Source organism: Tauraco erythrolophus (assembly GCF_009769465.1).
Source record: "Tauraco erythrolophus isolate bTauEry1 chromosome 27 unlocalized genomic scaffold, bTauEry1.pri scaffold_49_arrow_ctg1, whole genome shotgun sequence".
Taxonomy (NCBI): Eukaryota; Metazoa; Chordata; class Aves; order Musophagiformes; family Musophagidae; genus Tauraco; species Tauraco erythrolophus.
The window spans coordinates 561845-584678 of NW_028238560.1; the positions used below are offsets into that span (position 1 = coordinate 561845).

Below are 22834 nucleotides of genomic sequence, written 5' to 3' on the forward strand. Positions count from 1 at the left end.
CAAGCTCTGTGCCAAGAGACGACAGTGAGCCCCAGCCCCATGGGGTGGGGGGGACCCGAGCCCATAGCACCCACAGCACCCCCAGAACCAGGCTGGGTGAGGCTGGGCTCTCCCTCTCTCTACTCGTCGTCACCTCTCAGTTCACTCCTGCAGAAACATTGGCCCAGCACCCACCAGCTGGGGCTGGGGCCTGACTCACCACCACCCCGGGGGCCGGGAGCGAGGGAGGCTGAGCTGGAGCAAACCAGGGGCATGGTGTCACTGTGCTTGCAGAAGAGCCCCATCCTCAGCAGCCTGGTCTCACCAGCCTCACTGACAGCCAGCGCAGAGGAGTGGCAAGCAGGTGGCTCACAGAGAACGGTGTTGCACAGCCCCTCTGTGGGGCTGGGTGTTGCAGGGCACTCAACCATCGAGCGTTCTCCCAGCCCCCCCAGCACAGCAGTGCTTGGGCTGGCACAGCCGCTGCCAAGACTCCAGTGCCGGCAGCTCCACTCTTCTCAACCAGTTTCAAGAAGCACATCCCAGTAACTTTGCAGCCAGGAGGAGACCAAGTCCCTGCCTGGCCCTCATGGACGAGTCAAATCTTGACGTTCACTTGACCAACCAGGGGCTGGAGGAGGGGCCCCTCCAGACTGCCATCTCACTAGCCCCTCAAAAGGGCTGCAGTGGGAGAACAGGCATACAGCGAGAAAAGACCAAGCGCATCCCCCAGTGAGAGCGAAGACGTGCAAGGAGGGGAGCAAAGTAGTTGTCCGGAGCTGGGGGATGTCAACAGGCCCCGGACAAAAAAACTTTTGTACCTTCTGCGGTGGCAATCCCTGGAGCGGCAGCTAATCCAGAGCGCAGCGAGGAGGGGAGACGGAGCGTGCCCTGGCCAGCCGCTAGCCACTGCTCATGGGCCCGGGGAGGCTGATGCCGATGGGCAAGCCCTGCCTTCGTCTTCTCTTTTATAGCATGGGCGGCGTAATGTGATCTGGCGGCCCGAGGGGAATTCCAGCCTGAAACGTTCATGCTCCCCGATCCAGGTGATTTGCATAATATGAACCACCGGGTCCCAGCCCAGCGCTGCCTTGCCGGGAAATCTGGGTTGGCCAGTTTAATCATTGTCAGAGCCCTTGCCCTGCCTATGCCCAGAGTTTCACCTACGCCAGCTTTGCGGGGTGTTTTCTTCGCTGCCGTTTGCCCAGCTCATGTTTGTTTGCTCGCAGCAGCAGGTTCACTCAGCTCCCGCTGCCAAGCAAACACACCCAGCAGGGCTAGAGCAGGCGCCGGGGGCTGCGCATCCCTCCCTGGGGCTCTGCCCACAGCAAAAGGCCTAGGAACACTGCCCTAGGCGCCCACCTGACCGTGCGGGTTCCCCTTGCTTGGGAGGGCAGCCCAGCCCTTGTACTCAGCAGGTGCTTGCATGGGTGCCTCAGCCACATTTGGCACACAGGCTCGGTCACTCCTTAGTCTGACACCGGTGCAGCTTCTCCCAAAGAAGATGGACAGATGCTGAGAGCGGGACTCAGGTGGGGATGGGTGGTCCACATGGGAATGGAGCAGAGACCAGACAGGTGCCTGAGTATTGCTGCTCTTTCCATTAGGATGGGCCAATTTTTGCCAGCGGGGAGGTCTGGGACAGGCTGCAGAGCTGTGACAGCCCATTCCCTGCCATTGTGCAAGCACCTGGTACAGGCACACACTTTGCTCACCAGGGATGCATGCCAAGGGGCTAGGCAAGGTTGTGGGATACATTTGGGGAATTACCTTCTGGTGGCTCTTGGCCCTCCAGCTCTTGGGCAGGGATACTTGGGCCCTCATGCTGAGTGTCCCTGTGCTGGCAGAGGAGCCCCAGGCCACTCCAAGCCAACAACTTTGCACCCATTTGCCCAGTGCTGGTACTTTGCTGAGCCAGCCACATCCATGCCATGCATGGGCTGGTGCAAACCCAGGGCACTGTGTGAGCCCAGGGCAGACCTTGGCATCACACAGTCCCCTCTAGATCCTTGTCACTTCAAACCGGTGCCTGGCAGCAAACCACCTCATGTGACAAGGTGATGACAGAGCATTGCAAAGATGGATGCTCTACCTTGGCCCGTGGGCAAGCAAGGGCAGGGTGCCCCATGCCCCTTGTCACGTTACCCTGGCCTGCCATGCCATGCTGTGGCCCCGGGACAGGCAGGGCCAGCATGCCAGCCAGGAGGCACCAGGTCACACTAGCTGATCACCTGCCCCAGCTTCATTCCTCTGTGGCACAGTCACGAGCAGTGGATGCTGCTAGGCCCTTTTGTTTCCTGGGCACAGCATCCCACAGCGTGCAGGGATGTCTCCATGCCCAGGAGCAGTCTCTGCCATTGCTGCCACAGGGCAAGTCGAGACCACCAGGGAAAACACCAGTACTGGGCAGACATGGAGCCTTAAGCCCATGTTCAGCCGGGAGCTGAGCCCAGGGCTCCACTGTGCCCAGGGACCTGGCTGCCCGGCTGGGCTTCAGGTGCTTGTGGTTAGAAACCTGCCCCTGGGGAAGCTTTTTCCACTCACTGCTGAAATGCAGGTGTCTCTGGAGCAGAGTGGGACATGATAGCTCTGCACTATGCCCTGGCCAAAGGATGATGGAGAGGGCATGTAGCATTTAGGAGTCTCCTGCCCAAGCCCTGCCCAGCCCATCCACGGCTCTCCCTTACCCCAGGGGATCTGATTGAATGCCTGATGGGGCTCTCTGGCATAGACCACCTTGAGCATCACCTTTCTCAGGTCTCCCTTCTCTGCAGACCCACAGGAGACCCCAAGGAAGTGCCACAGTCAGTCCATGCACCTGGGCAGAGCCACCAATGAGAAAGGTGGCCCATGTGGGTGACAGCTCCCAGCCCCTTACATGTGGCTGACATGCTGGGAGCCATCTGGGTCCTCCTGGGGCCCAGCCTGCCCCCTCATTCCCCTTGTGTTTTGGAGCCGGGAGGCCAGCGGACATGAGCAATCCTCCCCAATGTCCTGCAGGCACCCTCTGGCTTTACTGACCTGGAGAAATGGCTTTCCTGCCCATCTGCCCAACTGATACGCCACAACCCAAGCCCTGTAATGGGCCGTGGGGAGATCACAGTGGAAGACACTCCCTGGGAGATGCTGAGATACTGTGCTGGGAGCGTGGGAGAACATAAGCCTGTCCTGGGGTGTCCCCATACCCTCCCTAGAGCAACAGGGCAGCAGAAAGCTGCTGGATGGTGCCCATGAGATCCTCCACTGCTGAGGAGCCACCACAGCACTGATGGGCTCAGGGCAACTCCTCCTTGAGAGTAGGGATGGGTGGCAGAGGGCTGCCACAATCTTATCACCAGAGCTGTTGGCTCCCAGGGATGTGTCCTTGCTGTCCTCTAGCTGCTGGTCTGAGTTCCCAGGCCACCTTTGAGCATGTGGGGAGCATTGCACAGGGTGCAATGCCAGCCCAGGCTTGGCATCTTGCTGCAGCGAGAAAGAGGCAGTCATGAGTTTGGAATGAGTTGGTGACAAGAAGGCCAGTGAGAAAAGGTGCTTGTGATGCAGTGAGTGGCTGGAACACCAGGTGGGAGGGGGATGCTACTGATGTCACGTGCCCTGCAGAGAGTAATTGGGCCCATGATACCCTCACATTTGTTGCCCCACAGACCCTGTTTGCCCTGGCAGCACCATGCTGTGGCTGTGGGTATGGAGGCTCACATCAGTGTGAGCCATGAGATAAGCCATGACACAGGCTGAGGGTGACAGGACACGGTGCTGGGGACTAGTATGGCTCTGGGCACCACCAGCCTGCCAGAGACACCGTTAGGGATGGACCACTCTCTAGAGGAGCACTGCAAGGTGTGTTTTGAGCCCTGGGCCAGGAGGCCCCCAGCTCTCATGCTGCAGCAGTGGCAGCATGGTGTGGGATGCCCCACACAGGGAGCGGGGTGTGTGCCAGGAGGAACCACATCCGAGGTGGTCGGTGCTGGCACGGCCCGTGGCTGGTGGTTCCCCACTCAGGCGCTCCGTCTGACCAGTTTAGCCAGCGCTGGCTGGCTGAGAAAGAGAAAGTGGAGGTTGCTGGGGCTGAGGCCCTGCCCTGCTGAGCTGGGGGTACAGCTCGCTGCCTCCCTCCCCACCCTGCAGCACCTGGGGCTGGGCAGATCGGCTGCGCCATGTCTTGGGGGGCACACGGTAGTGCCAGCACCGGTCACCTCCGGGCGCGCAGCGGGCGCCGCATGCTGGCACCAGGGTCACCTCCCCCCTCACCGCCTGTACCGTCCCCCCCCAGCATCCCCACCTGGACAACCCGGGGTGGCCCAGCCGTCCCCAGCTCCGGCAGCTCCGCCCAGCTCCGGCACCGCGGTCCTGCATACTCCGCTGCCACCTGCCGGCTGCCGCCGGGCCGCTCCCCGGCACGGGATGGGCGGTCCCAGGGTCCCGAGGAGCCCGTGTCTCCCAAGACCCCGGCCCCTGGAGAGCCGGCTGCTCCGAGAGGCGACCCCCGCGACCCCTTTCTGCAGTCCCGGGGTCTGGGACTGGGGCTCCCATGGGGAGCCCTCGGGGCGGTGATGCGATGCTGCGGGGCTGGGGATGCTCTGATTTCCGCGGGGGCTGGCTGCCACTCTGGCTCGGGACTGTCTCCTCGCCAGGAGAGAGGGGCAGAGCCAGCCCGGCCGGGTCTGTGCTTCCTCCACCTCAGCCCCTCAAGTTTTCCCCAGTGCAATCGCACGCGCCCTGTCTGTCCGAGGACTCGATGCCCGTCGGCGCAGGTCCCCTTCTCACAACACACGATAGGGTCCGGTAGCAGCAGCAGCTCACCCAGCCCTTCCCGAAGCCCCTCTGCCGGGCGCAGCAGGATGGGAAGGGTGGTTCCCGGCTGTGCTCTTCCTCTCCTCAAAGCCATCTCTGCTCCAGCACTTCACTTCAGTACATTTTATTTGTGAAGACAAAAAGGCAAGGAACAAACACAGCCATTGAAAAAAACATGTACATCATGAGACCGAAATAACTTACACTATTTACAGGAATACATCGAGGTATAAAATACATGTACACACCTTGTCCTCTGACAAACCCAAACGGCTGGGCTGGGCCACACGACCCAGCAGAGAAAAAACCAAAACCCATCAAAAGCTGGCCTCTAGAAAACAGCTCTGAGTGAGAAAAGGCACCTGCTATTTGTGACACTTGTGCAGCAGGAAGGGGTGACAGAGCAGGTGACGCAATGCTGCAGCTGCCCGAGCCCTGCTGCAGGGCTGGACCAGAGGGTATTGGGTGGTCCCAGGACTCAGGGGATGTGCAATAGCTGGCAGGTTACACAGGAGCAAAGCTGTTAGGGATGAGGGGACAAGCCCCCGGGGCAGGAGGAAGGCACAGGACCGTGCTGTTCTGGGGTGTCAGGGTTGTGCTGTGGTCCCTCCTAGTTACAGCTGGAACACCACACATCACGTGGAGGGACCAGGGCCGGGGGTCCCATTCCCTCCCCAGGAGGGCAAAGGGGGCTCAGGGTGTGCAGCCTGCAGGACAGAGCAAACAAGAGCAAGCCTCAGTGAGCTTGCTGAAAAGCAAGTGGGAGCCCTGTGCTCTACAGGGATTGTACCTGGACCCCGTCCAGCATGGGACAGGGGAAGGACTGGGATCGGGGCACTGGGAGAGCACCCTGGGGAGCAGGCACTGGTTCTGCAGTACCAAGGCAGGAGGCAGCAGCTGAGACCCCAAAGCAGCTGTGCTCAGAGGTGCTGGCAAGGAACAACGTACCTGGAGGGGGCCAGGACCCTGGTGCTCCAGCTCCTCAGAGCTGGCCAGACTGAGGCGCACCGCCAGCCTCTTCTGTTGTGCCATAAGAGCTGTGGGCGCCAGGGAGGGAGCAGTGCCCAGGCTCCCTGGGTAGGCTCACAGTGGTTTGAAGGCCCAGTCCTTTTGGGCTTCCGAGTCATCTCCACCCCTTGTGTGCAAAGCTCAGCTCTGGGCCGGCACTGTGCTCTCAGCAGAGGCTGGAGCTGGCGCCTGTGTGCTGGAGGGAGAAGACCCATGGGGCAAGAGTCAGGGCCCCCAGACAAAAGCATCACCGAATGATTTGGAGAAGTGAAAGACCTCCCTGGACTGCAGGTATCATCACACCCTTGGCACCAACCAAGGGTGAAGCAAAACGAGGTGCATGGTGCAAAGGCAGCTCTGAGCTGTCCCTGCAATGGAGGGGCTGGTAGAGGGGTTCAGAGACCACAAGAAGGGACTTAAGCTATGCAGCAGTGCAAGCTCTGAGCCCCAGGGGAGCAGCCCAGCACAGTGCAAAATGATGAAACAGCTCACCTGCTTCCTCTGGCAGGCAGAGAGCCCTCCCCATCATTCCTAGCCTCACCTCCACCTTGGCTGTCCAACCCCATGGCCCCAGTCTGAGCTCCGAAGGACCAGAGTCCAAGGCGCCACCCTTGCTAGACGACCTGCATGTTGGGACCTTGTGCTTTAGTGTTTGGGGGAGCCTGCCCCAGTGGGGCAGCTGTCACAGCCTGCCCCAGTGGGGCAGCTGACACACTGTCACAGCCTGACAGTGTGGCTCAGAGCTGTGAGCCCCTTCCCAAATCCCATTGTGCCAGCGGAGCAGGGTATGGCCCTGTGCCAGTTCCCCAGCCCCAAGTAGGGGGTAATCCTGGGTTACCCTGGTTTACGTTCAGTGCCTAGGACAGGATCTAGATTCAGCTATGTTTTAGGGGTGAAAAATCAAACATCACACATGAGAATCAGCCTCTCTCACAGACTGCTCCCACCCTGGACAGAGGCTTTTACAGCACCAGTTCCCAGCTGCTTCAGGCTGCCAGCGAATTACAGCAGGCTTTGGAAAACAGGGACTAGGACCATTCCAGCAATGTGCTTTGCACGGACAGTTCCCAGAGAAGAAGAGCTTCATTGCATCCACAGACAATATCTGTGAGAGCAGAGGCAGGGGTAAAGGCTGAGCTGAGCCTTTCGGAGATCCCTCTCCGTCCTTCAAAGGGAAGAGGGACTACTCCCAGGCTGCAAATCAACCCGATAGCTAATGGCAACAATGCCGAGCCTCAGACCAAGCATCCCATCAGCAACAGGAGCAAAATCTCAGTGTTGCAACTCAGCTGAGGAATCCCATTGCAAAGGTGGGAGCTGGGAGAACAGGGGAGAGCAAGATGCTGGTCCTGCTGCGCTGCCCAGGAGGAGGCAGGGAAGGGGACACGAGGGGTGGCTCAGACATGCAGCGAGGTGGGAGTGAGGCCATGTGTCCCCAGGATGAATTCAAGTGTCAAAACCATAACAATAACAATAATAAAGAGAAAAAAAGATTAAAAACACCAACTCCCTGCCCCATCCCCAAAATGAAACCAAATGACAACAGCACCCAGCTTGCACTGTGAGGTAGCTAAACCAGATCAACACCCGAGAAACACTCTCCTGCATGGGAAATACTAATCCACACAGGTACTAAGACATACACACACACAAACATACAGCACGATGGGATCATAGTCGCCCCTTGCTTCAAAGCCTCCCCTCTCTGGATGCTGCTGTTGTGCCACACCACCCAGTTCCCTCCACCTGCAGGCTGCAAGAGCCTTCAAGCCACTCTGATGGGTTGCTGGATGCAGCAGCAAGGTGGATGCTCAGCATCATCTAGGATTGGCCACTCAGCCCTGGGAAACTGAGCAGGCGATTGCAGCTGACACACAGGAGGAAACTGGTGGTGAAACAAAAGGCGGGTCTGATTCTAAGCCCCCCAGGGCAGGTCCCTTCCCCACCTTCAGCAGGGAGCAGTGAGGGATTTCAGGTCAGGCACTGGCAGATCTTGGTGCAGACACCAATGCACATGGCACATTTGGCTATAACACCCCCCTCCGCCCCAACTCTCCCCTCCAGCTAAGCAAAGGTTAAACCAGCTGAGGAATGAGCAGGGAAACCCTCTCCAAGACAGGCATGGAGGGTAACACCCCCTCCAGCCCCCCCACATCTGTGCTTTACTCTGGCAGCTGAGGTGCTCTGTGCATTTTTGTTTGCCCTCTCCAGTGCTGCAGGGCGCACAGCCCAGTGCTGCTGGCGCTGGCACTGCTTCTCCACCACCTACGGCAGGAGGGCTCCTCAGGCCGGGCTGTGCAGGGCTCGGCCATGATCATGAGGGACCGGTCACTGTCCTGGGCAAGGTTACCCCCACACATGCCCTCCACCGAGGCCAGGCAGCAGGATGGTATTTTTTTTTCCCCCACAAAGGGCAAAAAATCCCCACCAAATCAACAGAGATGCTCGTGCCTTTCAGGATGCGGAGGAATTCCCATGCTCTACTTGGAACGCTTTTCACAAGGGCTGGTGGCAAATGACCTGGGGCTGGTTCACAAGCCACCATGGTTGGACAAAGCAGAGGGAAAACGGTCTGTGCTTTCTGGGGCAGGTCCTGGAGACCCTGGCCTCTGAGATCCCAGTTCAGTGCTGGTGGGATCATGTGGATAAATCCTTAAATTTGAGTTCAAATGCTGCTTCTTCTGTGACAGAGGGGAAGCGAGAGCAGCTGAGGCAAGAGTCCCAGGGTCTCCACAGCCACACCAGAATAAACCTTGCCTGGCCCAGGACAGGACAGAGCAGGGGATGGTCCAACGAGTCACAGGAGAGAAGAAGGAAAGCCCTAGTGTGAGACCAGGGCCTTGCCAGCCCCTTGCACAGGAGACAGGAAGGAGCCTGAAGAAGCTGCATCCTTGGGGACACTCGTGGACGGAGCACCCAGCCTTTCATGGAGGTTGGATTGTGCAAGATCATCCTCTGCAGGATTGTCCTTCAAGCATGGGGCGAATCAGGGGACTTGTGCGAGACCAGTATATGCAACCCCTTCCTCACTCTGCTCCCGGTATGGCTGACTCCATCCTGGCCCAAACTCCAGCTGCTCCATGCCTTGCAGGGTCCTCACTGGCTCCCAGATTCACAGGGGCCGACGGACCAAACCTGAGCTAGCCCCCTCCCCAGCAGAAGGCTGAGAGCAGAGCCTGGGGGAAGGAGTTACAGCTTCCAGCTCCCAGCGATGGCAAAGCAAGATGGGCCACAGGGGTGGGTGTGACAAATCCAGCCTTGGCTTCTTTGCCCTGCAGCCTCCGTTCTTGCTTCGTTTCTCCATCTCAAGGAGGGATAACACACTGCAGGAACCCACCACAAAACCCCTGCTGAGGGCCAAGGTGTCAAGAGCAGGACTAAGTAACACTTCCCTTCCCCACTGTAGAGGAGGGTGGGCACATGGGGAAGAGCCCAGGAGCTGTGAGTCAGCTGAGTTTACAACTGTGGTTTGGAGAACGTCAAAGGGAACTGCAGAGGATTTGTCTGGAAGTTGCCTGACGAAGATCTTCCCAGGCTTGCCGTGACTCCATGGCTGGGATGTGGCAAAGGACCTCAGAGGTGCACACCTCCAGTTGCTGGAGACAGGTAGATGGAGGATAAGGAATGACAGGACTACCTGAAAGTCCTCCTGTAGACTCTCCACAGCAGAGAGGCTGTCCTACGAGTAATGTCTCCAAAGAAGCAGCCCCTCTAAGCTGTGGTCCTCGCCAGCAGACACCAAATGTCCTCATGGCTGTGCAGTGGAGAAAGACTCCTGCAGGAACCAGCCCCGGAGCCAAAAGGGAGAGAGCAGCACATTACGGTAGAGGCCAAATGAGTCCACAGTGGCAGGAGGGAATTGGGTGTCTCTGAAACAGACCAAGGAGCCCTGACCCCCCAAAGTTCCGGCAGGTGGTGCAGCAGAGTTGGTGACAAGAGATTAAACGCTTTCTGGCCACTGGAAAACCATCAAGAAACCTCAGCAGGAGGGAAGGTGGAGCTGACAGTGCCCCACGGAGCTGCCTCCTCACAGGAGCTGGCAGTGCTTACAGTACCAGATGGGACGTCATCCGCCCCGTTGGGTCAGGCACAAAGAAACCCCTGTCCCAGGCCGAGCTCCTACAGATGACAGGGCCTCGATAGCAAGGGAGAGATACCCAGACCTTTGCCCTCCCGTCACGGCTTCCAGTCTTTCTGCTGTTCCTAGTTGGACCCCGTAGGTAACCTTCTCCCGCTCCAGAGCTTCACCGTCAAGTCGCTGAGAAACAAAGGTGAGAGGGACAGCGTGACGCAGGGGTTCCTGCAGAGCTCCACAGGTGCGCTGCAGAGAGGCACTGCGAAGACTTCCCACCCCCTGCCCACGGCAGCATGCAGCCCACCAGACTCCCAGGCTCTCTTCTCTCGGTGGGAGGTTGCCCCACCTGTTTTGGGGAGCAGACAGGCCCAGTAAGGCTCAGCCTCCAGCTCGCCCCACTGGCAGCAACTGGGGACAAAGTAAATGGTGACCTCCACGGCTGACCCCAACAACAGGACTCCTGCACCCCTTGGACAAGCTCTGACCAGGCCAAAGAACTGCAGGGAGCTGCTGGGGTTGGTCTCCCCAGGGCATGGGCTGCTTCGGGGTGGCTGCCGACTCCCACCCCACCATCCATGCAAGCCATGGCTTCCACGGAGCTGCCACAGTAGATATGGGCACTTGGCAAGGAAAAAAAAAAAAGGCAAATCGAAACAAGGTGGGGGTATGGCTGGGACAAAGGGGCAAGTCACTTCTAGCAAAGATTTATCAAGTGAGGAAAAACGCAAAATAGTTTCATACCGTGAAGAAGCAGCTCAGACCAGAGAGAAAGAAAGAAAAACAGAGAGAGGAGCAAAAGCAAGCAACAGAGAGAAAGGCAGAGGGAGAAAGAGATGGAGAGAAACAGAAAAGGAAAGAAAAGACAGAAGAAGAGTGCATGAGCGAGAGAGTCAGAAAGAGCAGGAGAGTCAAGGCAGACTAGTAGCACGGCCCTTTATGGCAAGGACGCGTCGTGGAAGGCAAGGGGTGAGCCCAGGCACGTAATTCCATAACTTTACCCGGCAGTCACTGTGGCACAGATTGCGGGTGGGGAGGAGGAGAGACAGAGAGAGACAGAGAAAAAGGAAGGGAGAAAAGGGACATGGTCGAAAAGAGGATATCAGCGTCTTGCTGCCAAGAGCTCCCCGAGAGCAGCAGAGGATGTCCAGCCCCCGGGGAGAGGAGTCCCTGTGTGGAGGATGACCCAGGGCATCACCAGAGCGGGGGCAGGGGATGGCCAGGGAATAGCTTTTGGCACTGCAGCGGGCAGGCCATGGCATGGGGCAGGCTGTGGTTGGCAACGAGAATCGAGTGGAGGGACCAGAAAGCTGCAAGACTCCCCCTGCCCTCCCCCCTGCTCCCTGTGCACTCAGTGCAGACCCACTCAGGCTCAGGGATGACAGTCCAACCCAGGGGCCTCCCCCATCCCACAGGCTCCGGGCAGCAGAAAGCCCAAGGCTCACCTGGAGGCAGTGAAGATATGCTTCGAGTTGCTGCAGATGGCATTGATGGGGCTGTCGTGCCCTTTGATCTCCCCAACTGGGGTGAAGGTGTCCACGTTCCAGACTTTGATCATGCCTCCTCGGCAGGCGCTCAGCACCATGGGGCGGCCGGGGATGAAGGCCAGGGCACAGACCCAGTCTTTGTGGGCATTGGGGATTTGCTATAGGTACAAGCACAGAGTGGAGATTGTGGCCAGCCTCATCTGCAGCACCACTAGCAGCCTCAGGCACCCAGCCTGGGGGGCTCAGATCCTCACTGTCACCTTGGGGCTGATCTGGATCGTGGGGCTAGTGATGCAAAGTTCGGAGGCCAAGGGGATGGCTTCAAAGGTCAGGGTTTGGTTTGACCCCCGGGCAGGAGATGACAATCCTGCTTCCAGAGAGGAACACATCACCTGGCAGTGCAACTGATGCTGCAGCCTGTGTGCCAGGGGGAGCTGGCAATCCTGAGTGCCCTACAGCACAAACTTATGGAGGCACAGAGCCACCTTGCACGTGCACTGCCAGGTTCCCAGGAATGGGACTGGCTTCCCTGGTTAGCTCAGTTCAGGACACTGGCACCAGGTCCTGAACAAAGGTGTCCCCAGATCCCGAGCAGCAATGCTCCTCTGCCCCATGTTACCCTGAGCACTTATGCTGTACACTCCCCTCCTGACCTGGATAAGTTCCTGCTGCTCCAGATCCCACTTCTTTATGCCGTTGTCCCTGGAGCCACTGAAGAGGATGTCTCCCTGGATGGCCAAGCACTCGATGCCGTCATAGTGAGGGGGCTCAAAGTTGTGAGTGGGACCAATATTGCCCACCATGCCCTCAGCAATCTCAAACACCTGGGGAAAAAACAGTGGGCAAGAGACCTCAGATGGCACTGGAAACAGAGGTGACTGTCCCTTGAAGAACTTGGCCATCACTCTCTGTTTTCTAGGCTCAGGGCACTCAGAGTGATGCTGGAGAGGGGAGTAGGCATTGGCCAGTGGAGGCTTTTTTGGGGCTGAGGTCTCGCCAGGGGTCCTGCCACCATCAGGGGAGGTCTGCCACCAGAGACAGCCCCTGCCCTGCTGCATTTTATTCATAGTGAGCTTTCGCACACCTCCATGAAACAAGCTAACAGCTTGCAGCTGTCAGAAGAGTGGGATCTGGCCTCCCTCATCATCTCACTATCTCTCTTCACTCCCCCTGGTGCCAGCTTCAATTCAACCTGCTAAAAACCAGCAAAAACCTAAAAGGGAGGGGCAAGTTCTTGCTGTGCTGGATCTGTGAAAGAGCAGGTGTAAAGCACCTGTACCAGGGAGGAGAATCAAGCAGAACAGGGTGAGCTGCTGATCTGGGTCAGCCCCAACATGCAAATACCAGCCACAGAGCCCAGGGGATGAGAGATGCAAATCCATCTCCACGGGTGCATTTGTATTGTGGACCAAGCAAAAGGCAAGACTTGGGGGGAGGAGATATGCAAAAATCTCACATGCAGAGGTGAAAACAGAAATCTAGACTCAGATTTCAAGAGGACAGAAGAGACTTTAGGGGTTCCCAACATCTGGGCTTTCCTATGGCACACAGGGCTCTGCTCTCCAAGGAGGAGAGTACCTTGACGTAGTGATCTTTGGAGCCTGTGACCACCAGGTCATGGTTGCTCGCCGTCTGGTTTACTGTGAGACACATCACAGGTCCGATGTGGCCACTCAGCTTCCCGATAGGCTGCAACCTGAGTTCAACAACATGGGTCAGCCAGCCCCTTCCTGGGTGCCGGAGCTCCTCCAAGGGGCTCTCCCAGGCAGAGACCCCCACAGTCCTGGAGTCCCCCAGTAGGGCTGTTCCCTTTGGGGACTGTGAGCAGGGACACCCCTCTTTTTAGTGATGCCAGGGAAGGAGGGCAGCCTTGGGGCATGCCAACATCTGGCTACAGAGCTTAGGCTGCAGTGAGGGGTCAGCAGCCCACTGACCACCTGGCAGGGAGGAGGGGCAAGGGCAAAACCAGGGGGATATACTGCTGCTCATCCCACATGTCTTTCGCCTTCTCCTAAGCTCTGCTCAGCTCAGAGACAAACCCCCCACCCCAAGTAGCTCCATTGTTCCTCATCACCCCTTGGATCTCATGGGAAAGTATCCTGAAAGTCCTTATTCCAGGCAACTTCCAGTGCTAAAAAGGCTTTTGCTTTCCCCGGGGGGAGTCATTTCAGTCCGCACTGAGCAGACAGTGTCCATTTGGCATCCACAAGCTGTCCTGCCCACCCCAGCACTAGCCCCTCACCTGCTCAGCTCCCAGATGCGGACGGAGTTGCCAGTGGCAGCATACAGCATGGTGCCAGTGGGGTTGAGAGCAATCTGGTTGATCTGGTGCTCCCCCTGCACACTGGTGACAGTGCGGGTGGTGGTCCCAGCACACGCGTCCCCAGAGATCACCTGTCCAGAAGATCTAAGCAAGAGAGAGGTCAAGGTGGGAGGATGAGCAGAGATCAGAGTGACTGAGGCCCCACTAAGGAACTGCACAGAGCTGTTGGCTTCAGGCTGGCACAGATGGGTGCCACATCGAGCAAAGGCGCTAGAGATATCACCGTCTCTCTGTCCACCATAAGATCAACAAGACCTCTGTCCCCTAGGCTGGTGCCCTGCTTGTAGAGGGAGCCAAGGGTGTTGAGTGTGTGCATGACATGGAGCATACCGCCCTGTTTTCCATTTGAGGGCTGCTCGTCTTTCCTCCTGTTACTCTTTGTTTCCTGCAGGAAGAGCTGGCAAGTGCTGGCAGTCAGCACAGGGAGGCAGACGTACTTGTCCTCTGCACCAGCAGAGACACATCTTTCAGGCCAAGGTAGATGAGCTGAGGCTGGATGGAGAAAGGAGCTCTGTGCTGGAGCGAGCTGGCCTACAGTACTCTCCTAACATGTGAGCCCTGCTCCAGACTGGCAGACCACAGCTACAACCTGTCCCATGCTCCCTTCTAGTCCTCAAACTCCTCAAAAAGATCTGAGTTTCCCACTGGAGAGCCTGTGGTTTACTCAGCCACGATGCTGTAGGGGCTATGGAGCTGCTGGCTGTCTTGACCACCCCTAGAAGTAGCTGCTAATCTCTTCAAAGCTCTTTACCCTGAGCGATTGCTGCAGGATGTCCCCACATTTCCCTCACCCCAAGCCCTCGCCCAACTTCCCTGTTCCCTAAGGACACAGCACTTCAGACTGGCATTACAGCAACTGGTACTTGGCCCTGTCCCCAGCCACAGTAGGTCCCGCCAGAGATGCCCAGAGTGCCCAGGGTCCCCCACAGCTGCTCCCGTCTGCCACATACGTGAGGGTGCGGATGCACCGGCTGAGTCCCGGATGTCCCACACTTTGATGTACGATGTGGACACGGTGAACACCAGCCCTGTGTGGCTGCAGTACTTGATGGAAACCACGTTGTTTGGGTGACCCTTGAGGGAAGCAATTTCTTGGCCCGTCACCAGGTTCCACATTTTGCAGCTCCGGTCTGTGGAAGGAGGAACATGTCCAGGGGTGTCAGGCTTGGGGGGTGTCTCCCTCTGAGGGCATGGTGCCTCAGGGGCACCCCTTCTGAGCATCCCTTCCCCTCACTCACAGGGCCAGAGGAAAGGAGCCAGCCAGCCCCAGCACCAGGCAGTGCAGGGCACAGCTCAATGTTGAGGACAGGAAAGAGGCCCAGGAGGAAAAAGGCCCACAGTGCCCGGCACTTCCCATAATCCCCTGTGCTGACCTGCCCCATAGCGAATGTGGGCCAGCAACCCTCACGCACTCTCTGTCCATCACGCACCTTTGGACCCTGAGAAAAGCAGCTCGTCGGTGGCATCCAGGCAGAGCACAGGCTTGGTGTGTCCCTCTGCCACAGAGATGCACTGCAGCGGGGCTGTCCGGGTGCTCTTGGTGCCACCCACCGGGTTAATGATGCCCCTTGTGTGGGAAAGACAGAAAAAGGATGGTGGGCGGGGGTGGAAAGGCACCGCGCTACAGTGCCAGGGGCAGGGGAGAGCAAGAGCTGCCTCACCCCAAGTGTCTTCCACTGCCTGGCGGTGCAACGGGCCCCTTGGTCCGAACCCGGCATGTCTGAGCAAAGCTCCTCATGGAAAACCTGGGAATCGCCCCACGAGCAGCCCCTGCCTACTGCCTCTGCCCCGACAATACAGACCGGGAAAGGCGGGCCTGCCTGGTGGCCTCTGCTCTCCTGCTGAACCTCTCCTGCCTGGCCAGCACCAACCTACGGAGCTGGGAGAGCCAGCTCATCGCTCCTCAGGCCAGTCTGCGGCAAACTGAAGCTCTGAAGTTTCAGCTCAGCCTGACGCTCTGCTGGGATGAGTGTTCCAGGGTACCGGTATCCAGCCACCCGGTTCCGTTGTGGCTGTCAGCCGGTGGCTGGTGACGTCTGGAGACACGGCCCCACTCCTCTACGTACAACCACAAGGGTGACAAAGGACAGCACCGGTATTGGCACCCAGCATCCCTGTTGCAACAGCTGTGGAAGCTCTGCATGCACCACTGGCTCTGGGCAGGAGAGAACATGTCCCCGCCAAACCTTCCTTCAAGGGACACCTGCTGCCTGTCCCTCTGGACGCAGCACCTGCCAATGCCCTCCACCTTCAGTGGTGCTCAGGACCAACAGCTCTACCCTCACGGACCCCAGCATGCATGGCCACCAACAGCTCTTCCCAGCTGGCGTCCCAAAGCACAGCCTGCTCGTGGCCGCTGGGCTCTGGGCTGCACTAGTCTCTTCTTATAGGCAGGGAAACTGAGGCACAGGCTGGAGAAGGGCAGGCCCGAGGCCACGTAAGGTTTGCATTAGTCATGAGGACAAACACAGGCTCATTAACTTGGGTTTGGAAATCACATGCATGTGATCTTTCTCAGTTAACAGCTGCACTTACCAAGTCAAATTAAACAGCCCTCCCCTGGCCCCTGGTGGTTCCACCAGTCTCGAGGTGACACTGAATCTGAACAGAAATCCCGATCCTCAGGGCGAGATGTTACAGACGGACATTGCCGTTGCATGGCTGCCTGACGGCAAACTGCCCAAGGTGATGCGGCACAGACACACCTGGTGCCACCTCCCCAGTGACTGTGAGAACTCAGGACATGGGCAATGTGAGGGGACACCCGGGTGTCGGAGGGCTGATAGTTCTGAAGGATGGTGGAAAGGTGGCCCTCGTGTTGGGAAACCTCTGTAGGCAAGAGGGTGCAGCGGGACAAGCCCAGGAGCACCTTAACCCCAAGGCTGAGCTCCACACCACAATCTGACTTGGCTTCTTTGGGAAAGAGATCTACCCCCCCACAACCCAGCACCAGGGAAGCACAAACCAGGTGTGGGGAGCACCTGGAGATATTCACCTGGAAAACACTTGCAAGAGGACACGTAGAGAGTGCCCAGGGTTGCTTGCCCCCTTCCCCAGCATCACACTGTCCTGCTGGAGAGCTGGGGTACGGGATGGGATGTGGCAGTGTCATGCTGATGATAACCCATCAAAGATAGAAGAGAACATGCTGCCACCCTAAACCAGCCAGTGCCCACAGGTGAGCCCAGTGCCACGTTTCCAAGGGCTGATCAGAGCAGGAACAGTTCAAACTCACAACTGAGGGGACAGTGTCAGACACTGGGGGTAGCATGCCAGGAGGGGACAGCACACACAAGCTGGGGGAGAGCAGCGAGTTGCAGGTGAAGCATGCAGGGACAAGGGAAAGCAGACTTGTGAGACAGAGAGGAGGAGGAGGAAGGGATAATAAATAGAAAGTTGTCTATACCTCAGCACCTCCGAGACAGAGGAATCGCTGTCATCAGACCTAGGGGCAGAAAATTAGCAGGATTATGGGAGAGAAAACCCAGACTAGAAGAGGCAGCAGAGGAGTCAGAGAAGGAGGATTGTTATTGCAATCTAAGCCAGTGTAGGACCAGAGAGAAGGAGGAGGGGAGAGGAGGGAGAAAGAGAAGCACACACGGAGAACCAGGGGAGAGGGCAGAGGAGCAGGAGAGCATGTGAGGATCAGACAGCAGGTCTCCATCAGGGAACGTCAGTGCTGCTGGCAATGCTTTGAGACGAGGGCAGCTGCCCGACCTGCTGCAGGGGGAGGCTGGGAGGCTGGAGCAGTATTTGTGGGTTGGTGCCTGTCCTTCAGCTTCCTGCGAGCCCCCATCCCGCCTCACCCCATCCCGCTCCACAGCCTTTTCCGGAGATCCAAGTCTGGCACTGCCCTGTCTCCAAGCAGGGCTTAGCCAGAGGCCAGGATTGCGAGTTCCTGCAAGTGGCCAGCTCAGAGGGGACACACAGCAGGCAGGACAGGGCAAGGGTCCAGCACGGCCCTTGCAGAGCATCTACTCCCTCATGGAGAAGAGCAGGGAGCGAAAATGGTGGCATGAGGCTGGCTGGAGCCAACTCATGTCCGGTGCTCCCACACCTCACTGTGGGACCTGGTACGTGCCATTTGCTGTTATGGTATGGGTCCCTCTCCCTTAGACCCTCCCACCACACCAGGACTTACTTATCCAAGGCAGACCCCTGGCTCTGGTTGCTTGTGAGACGAGAGAAGACATTGCGGTCGTTGCGTGGACGGGTGGGTGGGGATGAGGGAGGCGTGAAGCCAACATCTGGAGGCCTGAGCCAGGAAGCATTAGAGGGACACATGACTTGGGAATTGCTCACCTGGTGGCTGCCTGGCACACCAGCACCCAGCAAGAGCTGGCCCAGCCAGCATCCCCCCCAATCCCTTCTGGGCCGCCCAGCCTCTCACTGCCCAGGTGGCCATTTCTCCAGCTCCCAAGCTCACCTGGCAGGTTGCCCACGGTCGTAGGATTTTCTCCTTGTCAAAGGTGAAGTGTCCGAGCCACGAGACTGCCTGGGACTAAAGCAAGTGAAACAGAGTAGAGTGAGTGCCTGCCCCTCTGCTGGGACCCCTCTGTGCCGAACACCCATGTCCTTCCTCAGCAGAAGCAAAAAGTTGGGCTGCCCTGGAGTCACCATTACAAGATCAGAGAATGCCTTGAGTCATCCCATGAGCACAGAGGCTTTGGTCACCCAAGAAGCCTCCAAGAAGGCTGATAACCCAGGGCAGCAAGCCAGGGACCCTCGCATGCCCCCCCTTTCTTTCCCTCCTCCTGGAGTTCCCATGTCTCCATCTGCAGAGGATACCAACATACTCTTGGAGACCATCCAAGGCCCACTAGAGAAATCCACCACTGCTTGCTGAAGACAAGCCTGGATAGATGCAGAATTGGTCTCACCATCACCGCTCTGCAACTCCACAGCCAGGGCACAGCTTCCCACCTGCTGGCCCCTGCCTCCACAAACCTCCCAAAGCCCAGACATGCATCACTCCATGCTCACAAGGTGCTTCCTCGTGTGGGCAGGCTGATTGTGCGTGACACCTTCTCCTTGTAATAGGGTCTCGGACAGAGAAGCTGATCCCATCCTCTTTGATCTCCATGAGGGATGGCCAAGGACTTCGTGATGTTCTTGGTGGAGACGTCCAGTGTGGGTCCTAGACACTCAGCTGACACTGCCTTCATCTGCCCTGAGAGCTTGGGCTCTCCCTAGAGCAGGACAGAGGTTTCAGGCACAGGCAGCATGGGGAAAGGACAGCAGGAGCAGCCAGAGAGCTGTGGAGTAGAGCGGCTCATGCTCTCTGGCTACAGGAGGTTGAGTTCCTCCTGTGTTGTGATGGGATGCCCATCACAGTGCTGGCTCTCCATACTCTTAAACAAACGTGACAGCCTGCACCCACGATGGATGCAGCACTGCACAAGGACCTTCTTGGTGCCCACTCAAATCTGGAGGGTATTGGCTGGTGTGGTGGATGTTTCCCAAGTCTCTAGTGCTTCAGAGAACCACAGGACCAGGAGGCCTGGGTTCCCTCTTGCCTAGAGCTGACCCCACCCAGAGACCAGCCATACTGCCTTATGCCAAGCCTGGCTCTCCAAGGGTCAGACTACAGAGCAGCAGCTTGGAGCATCGCTGAACGACATGCCCTCCATCCCTCCTCCCATGCCCTGTGACAGGGCTACACAGAAAGGCCAGCTAACCTTGAACTTGAAGTCATCCTGGCTTGCTGAGCCCTTCATAGTGAAAGACTGGGAGATGCTGCAAGAAGAAGGGAGCAAAGATGGATCTTCAGTGCCAAAGCCCTTTCAAAGAGCTGGTTGCCACTGGCCCACCAGACTCCTTGGGTCACCCCCTGCTTCCCAGCACCCTTTCTCCAAGGGATGACCTAGTCTTCACTCCTTGCTTGTGTCTAAGAGACATCTCTGCTCCTCTCCCCAAGGGCTGGGCACCACAGGAAAGCTTAGATGAGGCTTTGTTCATCCATGTCCATCTGTGAGGTTCTGCAGGTGGCACTAGACATCCCATCCCACCCCAACCCCAGCCTCCCCAGCCACCCCCAGGTCAGGCAGGGCTGGGCTGGGTGCTCACCTCCCATCTGAAGCCAGACTGAACTCTGAGACCTCGTCATCTGTGCTGGTGTAGCCATTCTCTGTGCAGGAGGGAAACAGCACATCAGCAGTGCAGAGGGGGACTCCACTGTGCTGAGCCCCATCTGAACCGCACAGCAGAGGGGCAGCTGGGAGGAGCGGCCAGTCCTCGTCCCTGTTGTGCGGTGGCTGAAGCACATGTCCCCATCTCACACTGCCCATGGGGCAGCCCTGGGCATGCTGGTCCCAGCCGCGGCACCTCCAGGTGCCCCTTGGGAGGCCGGCACAGGTGGGCACCCTGCCCCATGGGCAGCACGCCCGGCCCACGGATGCACAGCCCTGGGTCCCACCTTGCTGGACATTGTGGATAAGGGCCTGCAGCTCAGGGTGCAATTCAGCCTTCTCCCGCAGGGCATCCAGGATGGCGTGGTTCTGTGAGGCGCTGGTCACGTCCGTCTGCCGCAGGCGCCCCTCCAGCAGGCGGATCTGGGCCTCCTTCTGTGCCACCTGCAGCCCCTGGGGAACGATGGCCACGCTGGGCCTCGAGCGGTGCCCCACCCCAGGTCCCCATCCTGGCACCCCACTCCCCCTCCAGATGCAGCAAACCCCATCCTGTGCCCAGGTCCTGGCTCAGCCCCACACCTTCTCGATGGATGCCTTCAGGAAGTTGTCCAGCAGGAGCCGGGCTTCGGCCAGGGAGCAGGAGCTGATGACCACCGAGGTGTCCCGTGGCATCCAGCTCCTCCTGAAACGTGGGGGGACAGGTGTTCGACACAGCACAGGAGCTCTGCTGCTGGGCCGGGATGGCAGAACGGGCACTGTGGGCAGCACAGTGCCTCCACTGCCCTGCCAGCTGCTCGCTCCGAACACTCGCCCTCCCCAGTCCATCCCAGTGGCTACTGCAGAGATCTGGCACAGGGGTGGCCAACGCAGCCCGAAGGGCTTCTGTGTTGCTACGGGCATTCTGGTGCCAACACTTAACTACACACGGATTTGTGGACACCAGCCTCACCTGAACCCGCAGCTGATTAGGTGAAACTCCCCTGGGGACAAATGACCACCAGCCCCATGGGCAGGACGGGGGGTGCCGCTTCCCTGCCTCCTGGGGTGGTGATGCACAGGGCACTGGCAGCCTGTCCAAGGACATGCAAGGACCTGGCAGCACTCCCCTCCTCATTAAACACCTAATGAGAAATGACTGTGCAAGTGCAGGACCCTCCCAGAGTGTGTGGCACGCTCAGGGAAGGACTGCGGGGCGCCCAGCCTGGCCATGCCCGAGGGCACCCTCGCCTCCCAGGATGCTCCTGCTCTCTCCCTGCCAGCTGGGCCCAGTCCGGGCACTCACTTTAGTCTCCTCGATCTGCATGATGGTAGCCTGGCAGTCGGAAATGCTATCGTTGATGTAGTCAATGTTGGCCCCCAGCACCTCAATCTCCTCGTTCAGCTCCTGCAGCCCCTTCTGCTCCTTGGGGTTCTCTGCCTGCAGTTTTGCCCTCTTGCCCAGCAATGCTTCCTGCAGCAGTGCCAGCTCCTCACGTTTCTGGGGGAAAAGGGAGGGAGATCGCATCGTCAGCACGGCTGTTCCCTTCCCTGCACCCACCACCCAGCCCTCTCTGTCCCCGATGCCACCATCACCTTGATGAGCCTCTCCATGTCGGCCTCCAGGTTGACAATGGTCATCCTCTGCATGACGATGTCAAAGATGCGCCGCTCCAGCGACTGCCACTTGAGGCGGGCGGCTTTGCTGAAGGTATGGCTCGCCCCCTTCTTGGGGAACTTCTTCCTATGGCCGGAGAGGAGAAGAAGGCACGTGGGCAACCAGCCTGGAAAGCTGTGCTTATCCCAAAAGGACACCTGGGCTCTGGCTGGCCAGAAGCGGAGAAGGCATCTGCATCATTTCTGGATTGCCCAACTCTTCCATCGCCCCTTAGCAAAGACAGGGACAAGGGACGAGCCCAGAAGGTGTGTGCCATGGCGTTTAATACTCATGGAATTCCAGCGCTGTGCTCAAGGCCAGGTGACAATCTGTCACCCGCTGCCAGCACAGCCTGTGACTGGATCAGTGGTGTAACACCGGTCAAACCACACATAAGAAGCTGGTGTTCAACCTTCACCACCACCCAAAGCCAGACGTGGGAGTCCTGGGCTGCCTCAATCACCCGTCCACAGCAGTCCCGCCCTGACCTGGCAGTCCGAGCCCATTCACTGAGGATGAGGGTCTCCCAGGAAGTTGTTGATTTTCCTGTTCCACTGGCGTACGATGCTGGAGACGGAGCGAGCACCGGACTCAGCTCAGAGGAGGTGGTGCTGGCCGAGACCTCTGCGCCCGAGTCCCGCATGGCTGGCTTCTGCTTGTCCTGCCCGCGACCCGGTCCTGACATGGGCTTGGCGAGACGGCGCAGTGCAGAGACCTGCCCAGAGGAGGTGGCAGTAAGGCAGCGGCCCCAGCCCAAACCTGTCACATCATCCCCAGGTCCCCACGGAACCAAGAGCGGCAGCTCTGGAGAGCCAGAGCCCGGGGGCCATTTGTGCTCCATGGGTTTCCCCTTTCTCCCTGGCAGTCCATCCCCAGTCACCAGGCTCAGCTGCCCTGGGAAAGGGGCAATTCCTCCACTGCCTGCAACCACCTCCCACCTGGTTACGAGCCATAAAAACCCTCCCACCTTTTGGGAAACTTGCTCCTGGAGTTAGCACTGCCTGAAGCACGCAGTGTCTCCAAGCCAAGCACTGGGGCCGGGAGTCCGTGGGGACCGGAAGCTGTGTGGAGGCCAAACCGCCCCTGTCCCTCACCTCCTGGGTTTTCCTCCGCAGCACTATTTCCTGCTGCCGCTCTGAGACTCCAGAGCCCGGATCTGAAACTGCACGAGAGAGAGAGATCCCTGGGGTCCTGCCCAGACAGCCCGGCAATGGCTGCAGTCCCAGGGCTCCCACCACCAAAGCCTGGAGCAGGTATTTTGGCATGAACAGTTTCACTTCTGATTTTAATGGCAAGCAGGCTTCCAGCCTTGTGGCTGGCCCTGACCACCCCCCTGAGCATGGTGGGGGTCTCCCAGCATCTCCCTCAACCACCCCAGGAGCTGTGGGAAGCCCTTGGGAGCCGTTTGGCCAG

At 58.5% G+C, this 22834-nt stretch overlaps 1 protein-coding gene across 1 annotated transcript in view; it reads right to left on the reverse strand.

Annotated features, from left to right (window-relative positions):
* Positions 1-9981: 9981 nt before the first annotated feature.
* The window catches only part of LOC104372227 (kinesin-like protein KIF21B), a 40318-nt gene continuing 27465 nt past the window's right edge, over positions 9982-22834 (reverse strand). The window contains 25 exon segments of the mRNA XM_086630318.1: positions 9982-10036; positions 11296-11495; positions 11991-12161; positions 12916-13033; positions 13580-13744; positions 14611-14629; positions 14632-14790; positions 15091-15227; positions 17067-17105; positions 17802-17915; positions 18087-18161; positions 18644-18704; positions 18707-18749; positions 18751-18849; positions 19339-19396; positions 19727-19787; positions 20076-20241; positions 20368-20451; positions 20453-20470; positions 21071-21265; positions 21361-21556; positions 21932-22016; positions 22019-22136; positions 22516-22556; positions 22559-22583. Coding sequence (XP_086486444.1) covers positions 9982-10036; positions 11296-11495; positions 11991-12161; positions 12916-13033; positions 13580-13744; positions 14611-14629; positions 14632-14790; positions 15091-15227; positions 17067-17105; positions 17802-17915; positions 18087-18161; positions 18644-18704; positions 18707-18749; positions 18751-18849; positions 19339-19396; positions 19727-19787; positions 20076-20241; positions 20368-20451; positions 20453-20470; positions 21071-21265; positions 21361-21556; positions 21932-22016; positions 22019-22136; positions 22516-22556; positions 22559-22583 — 2502 coding nt within the window.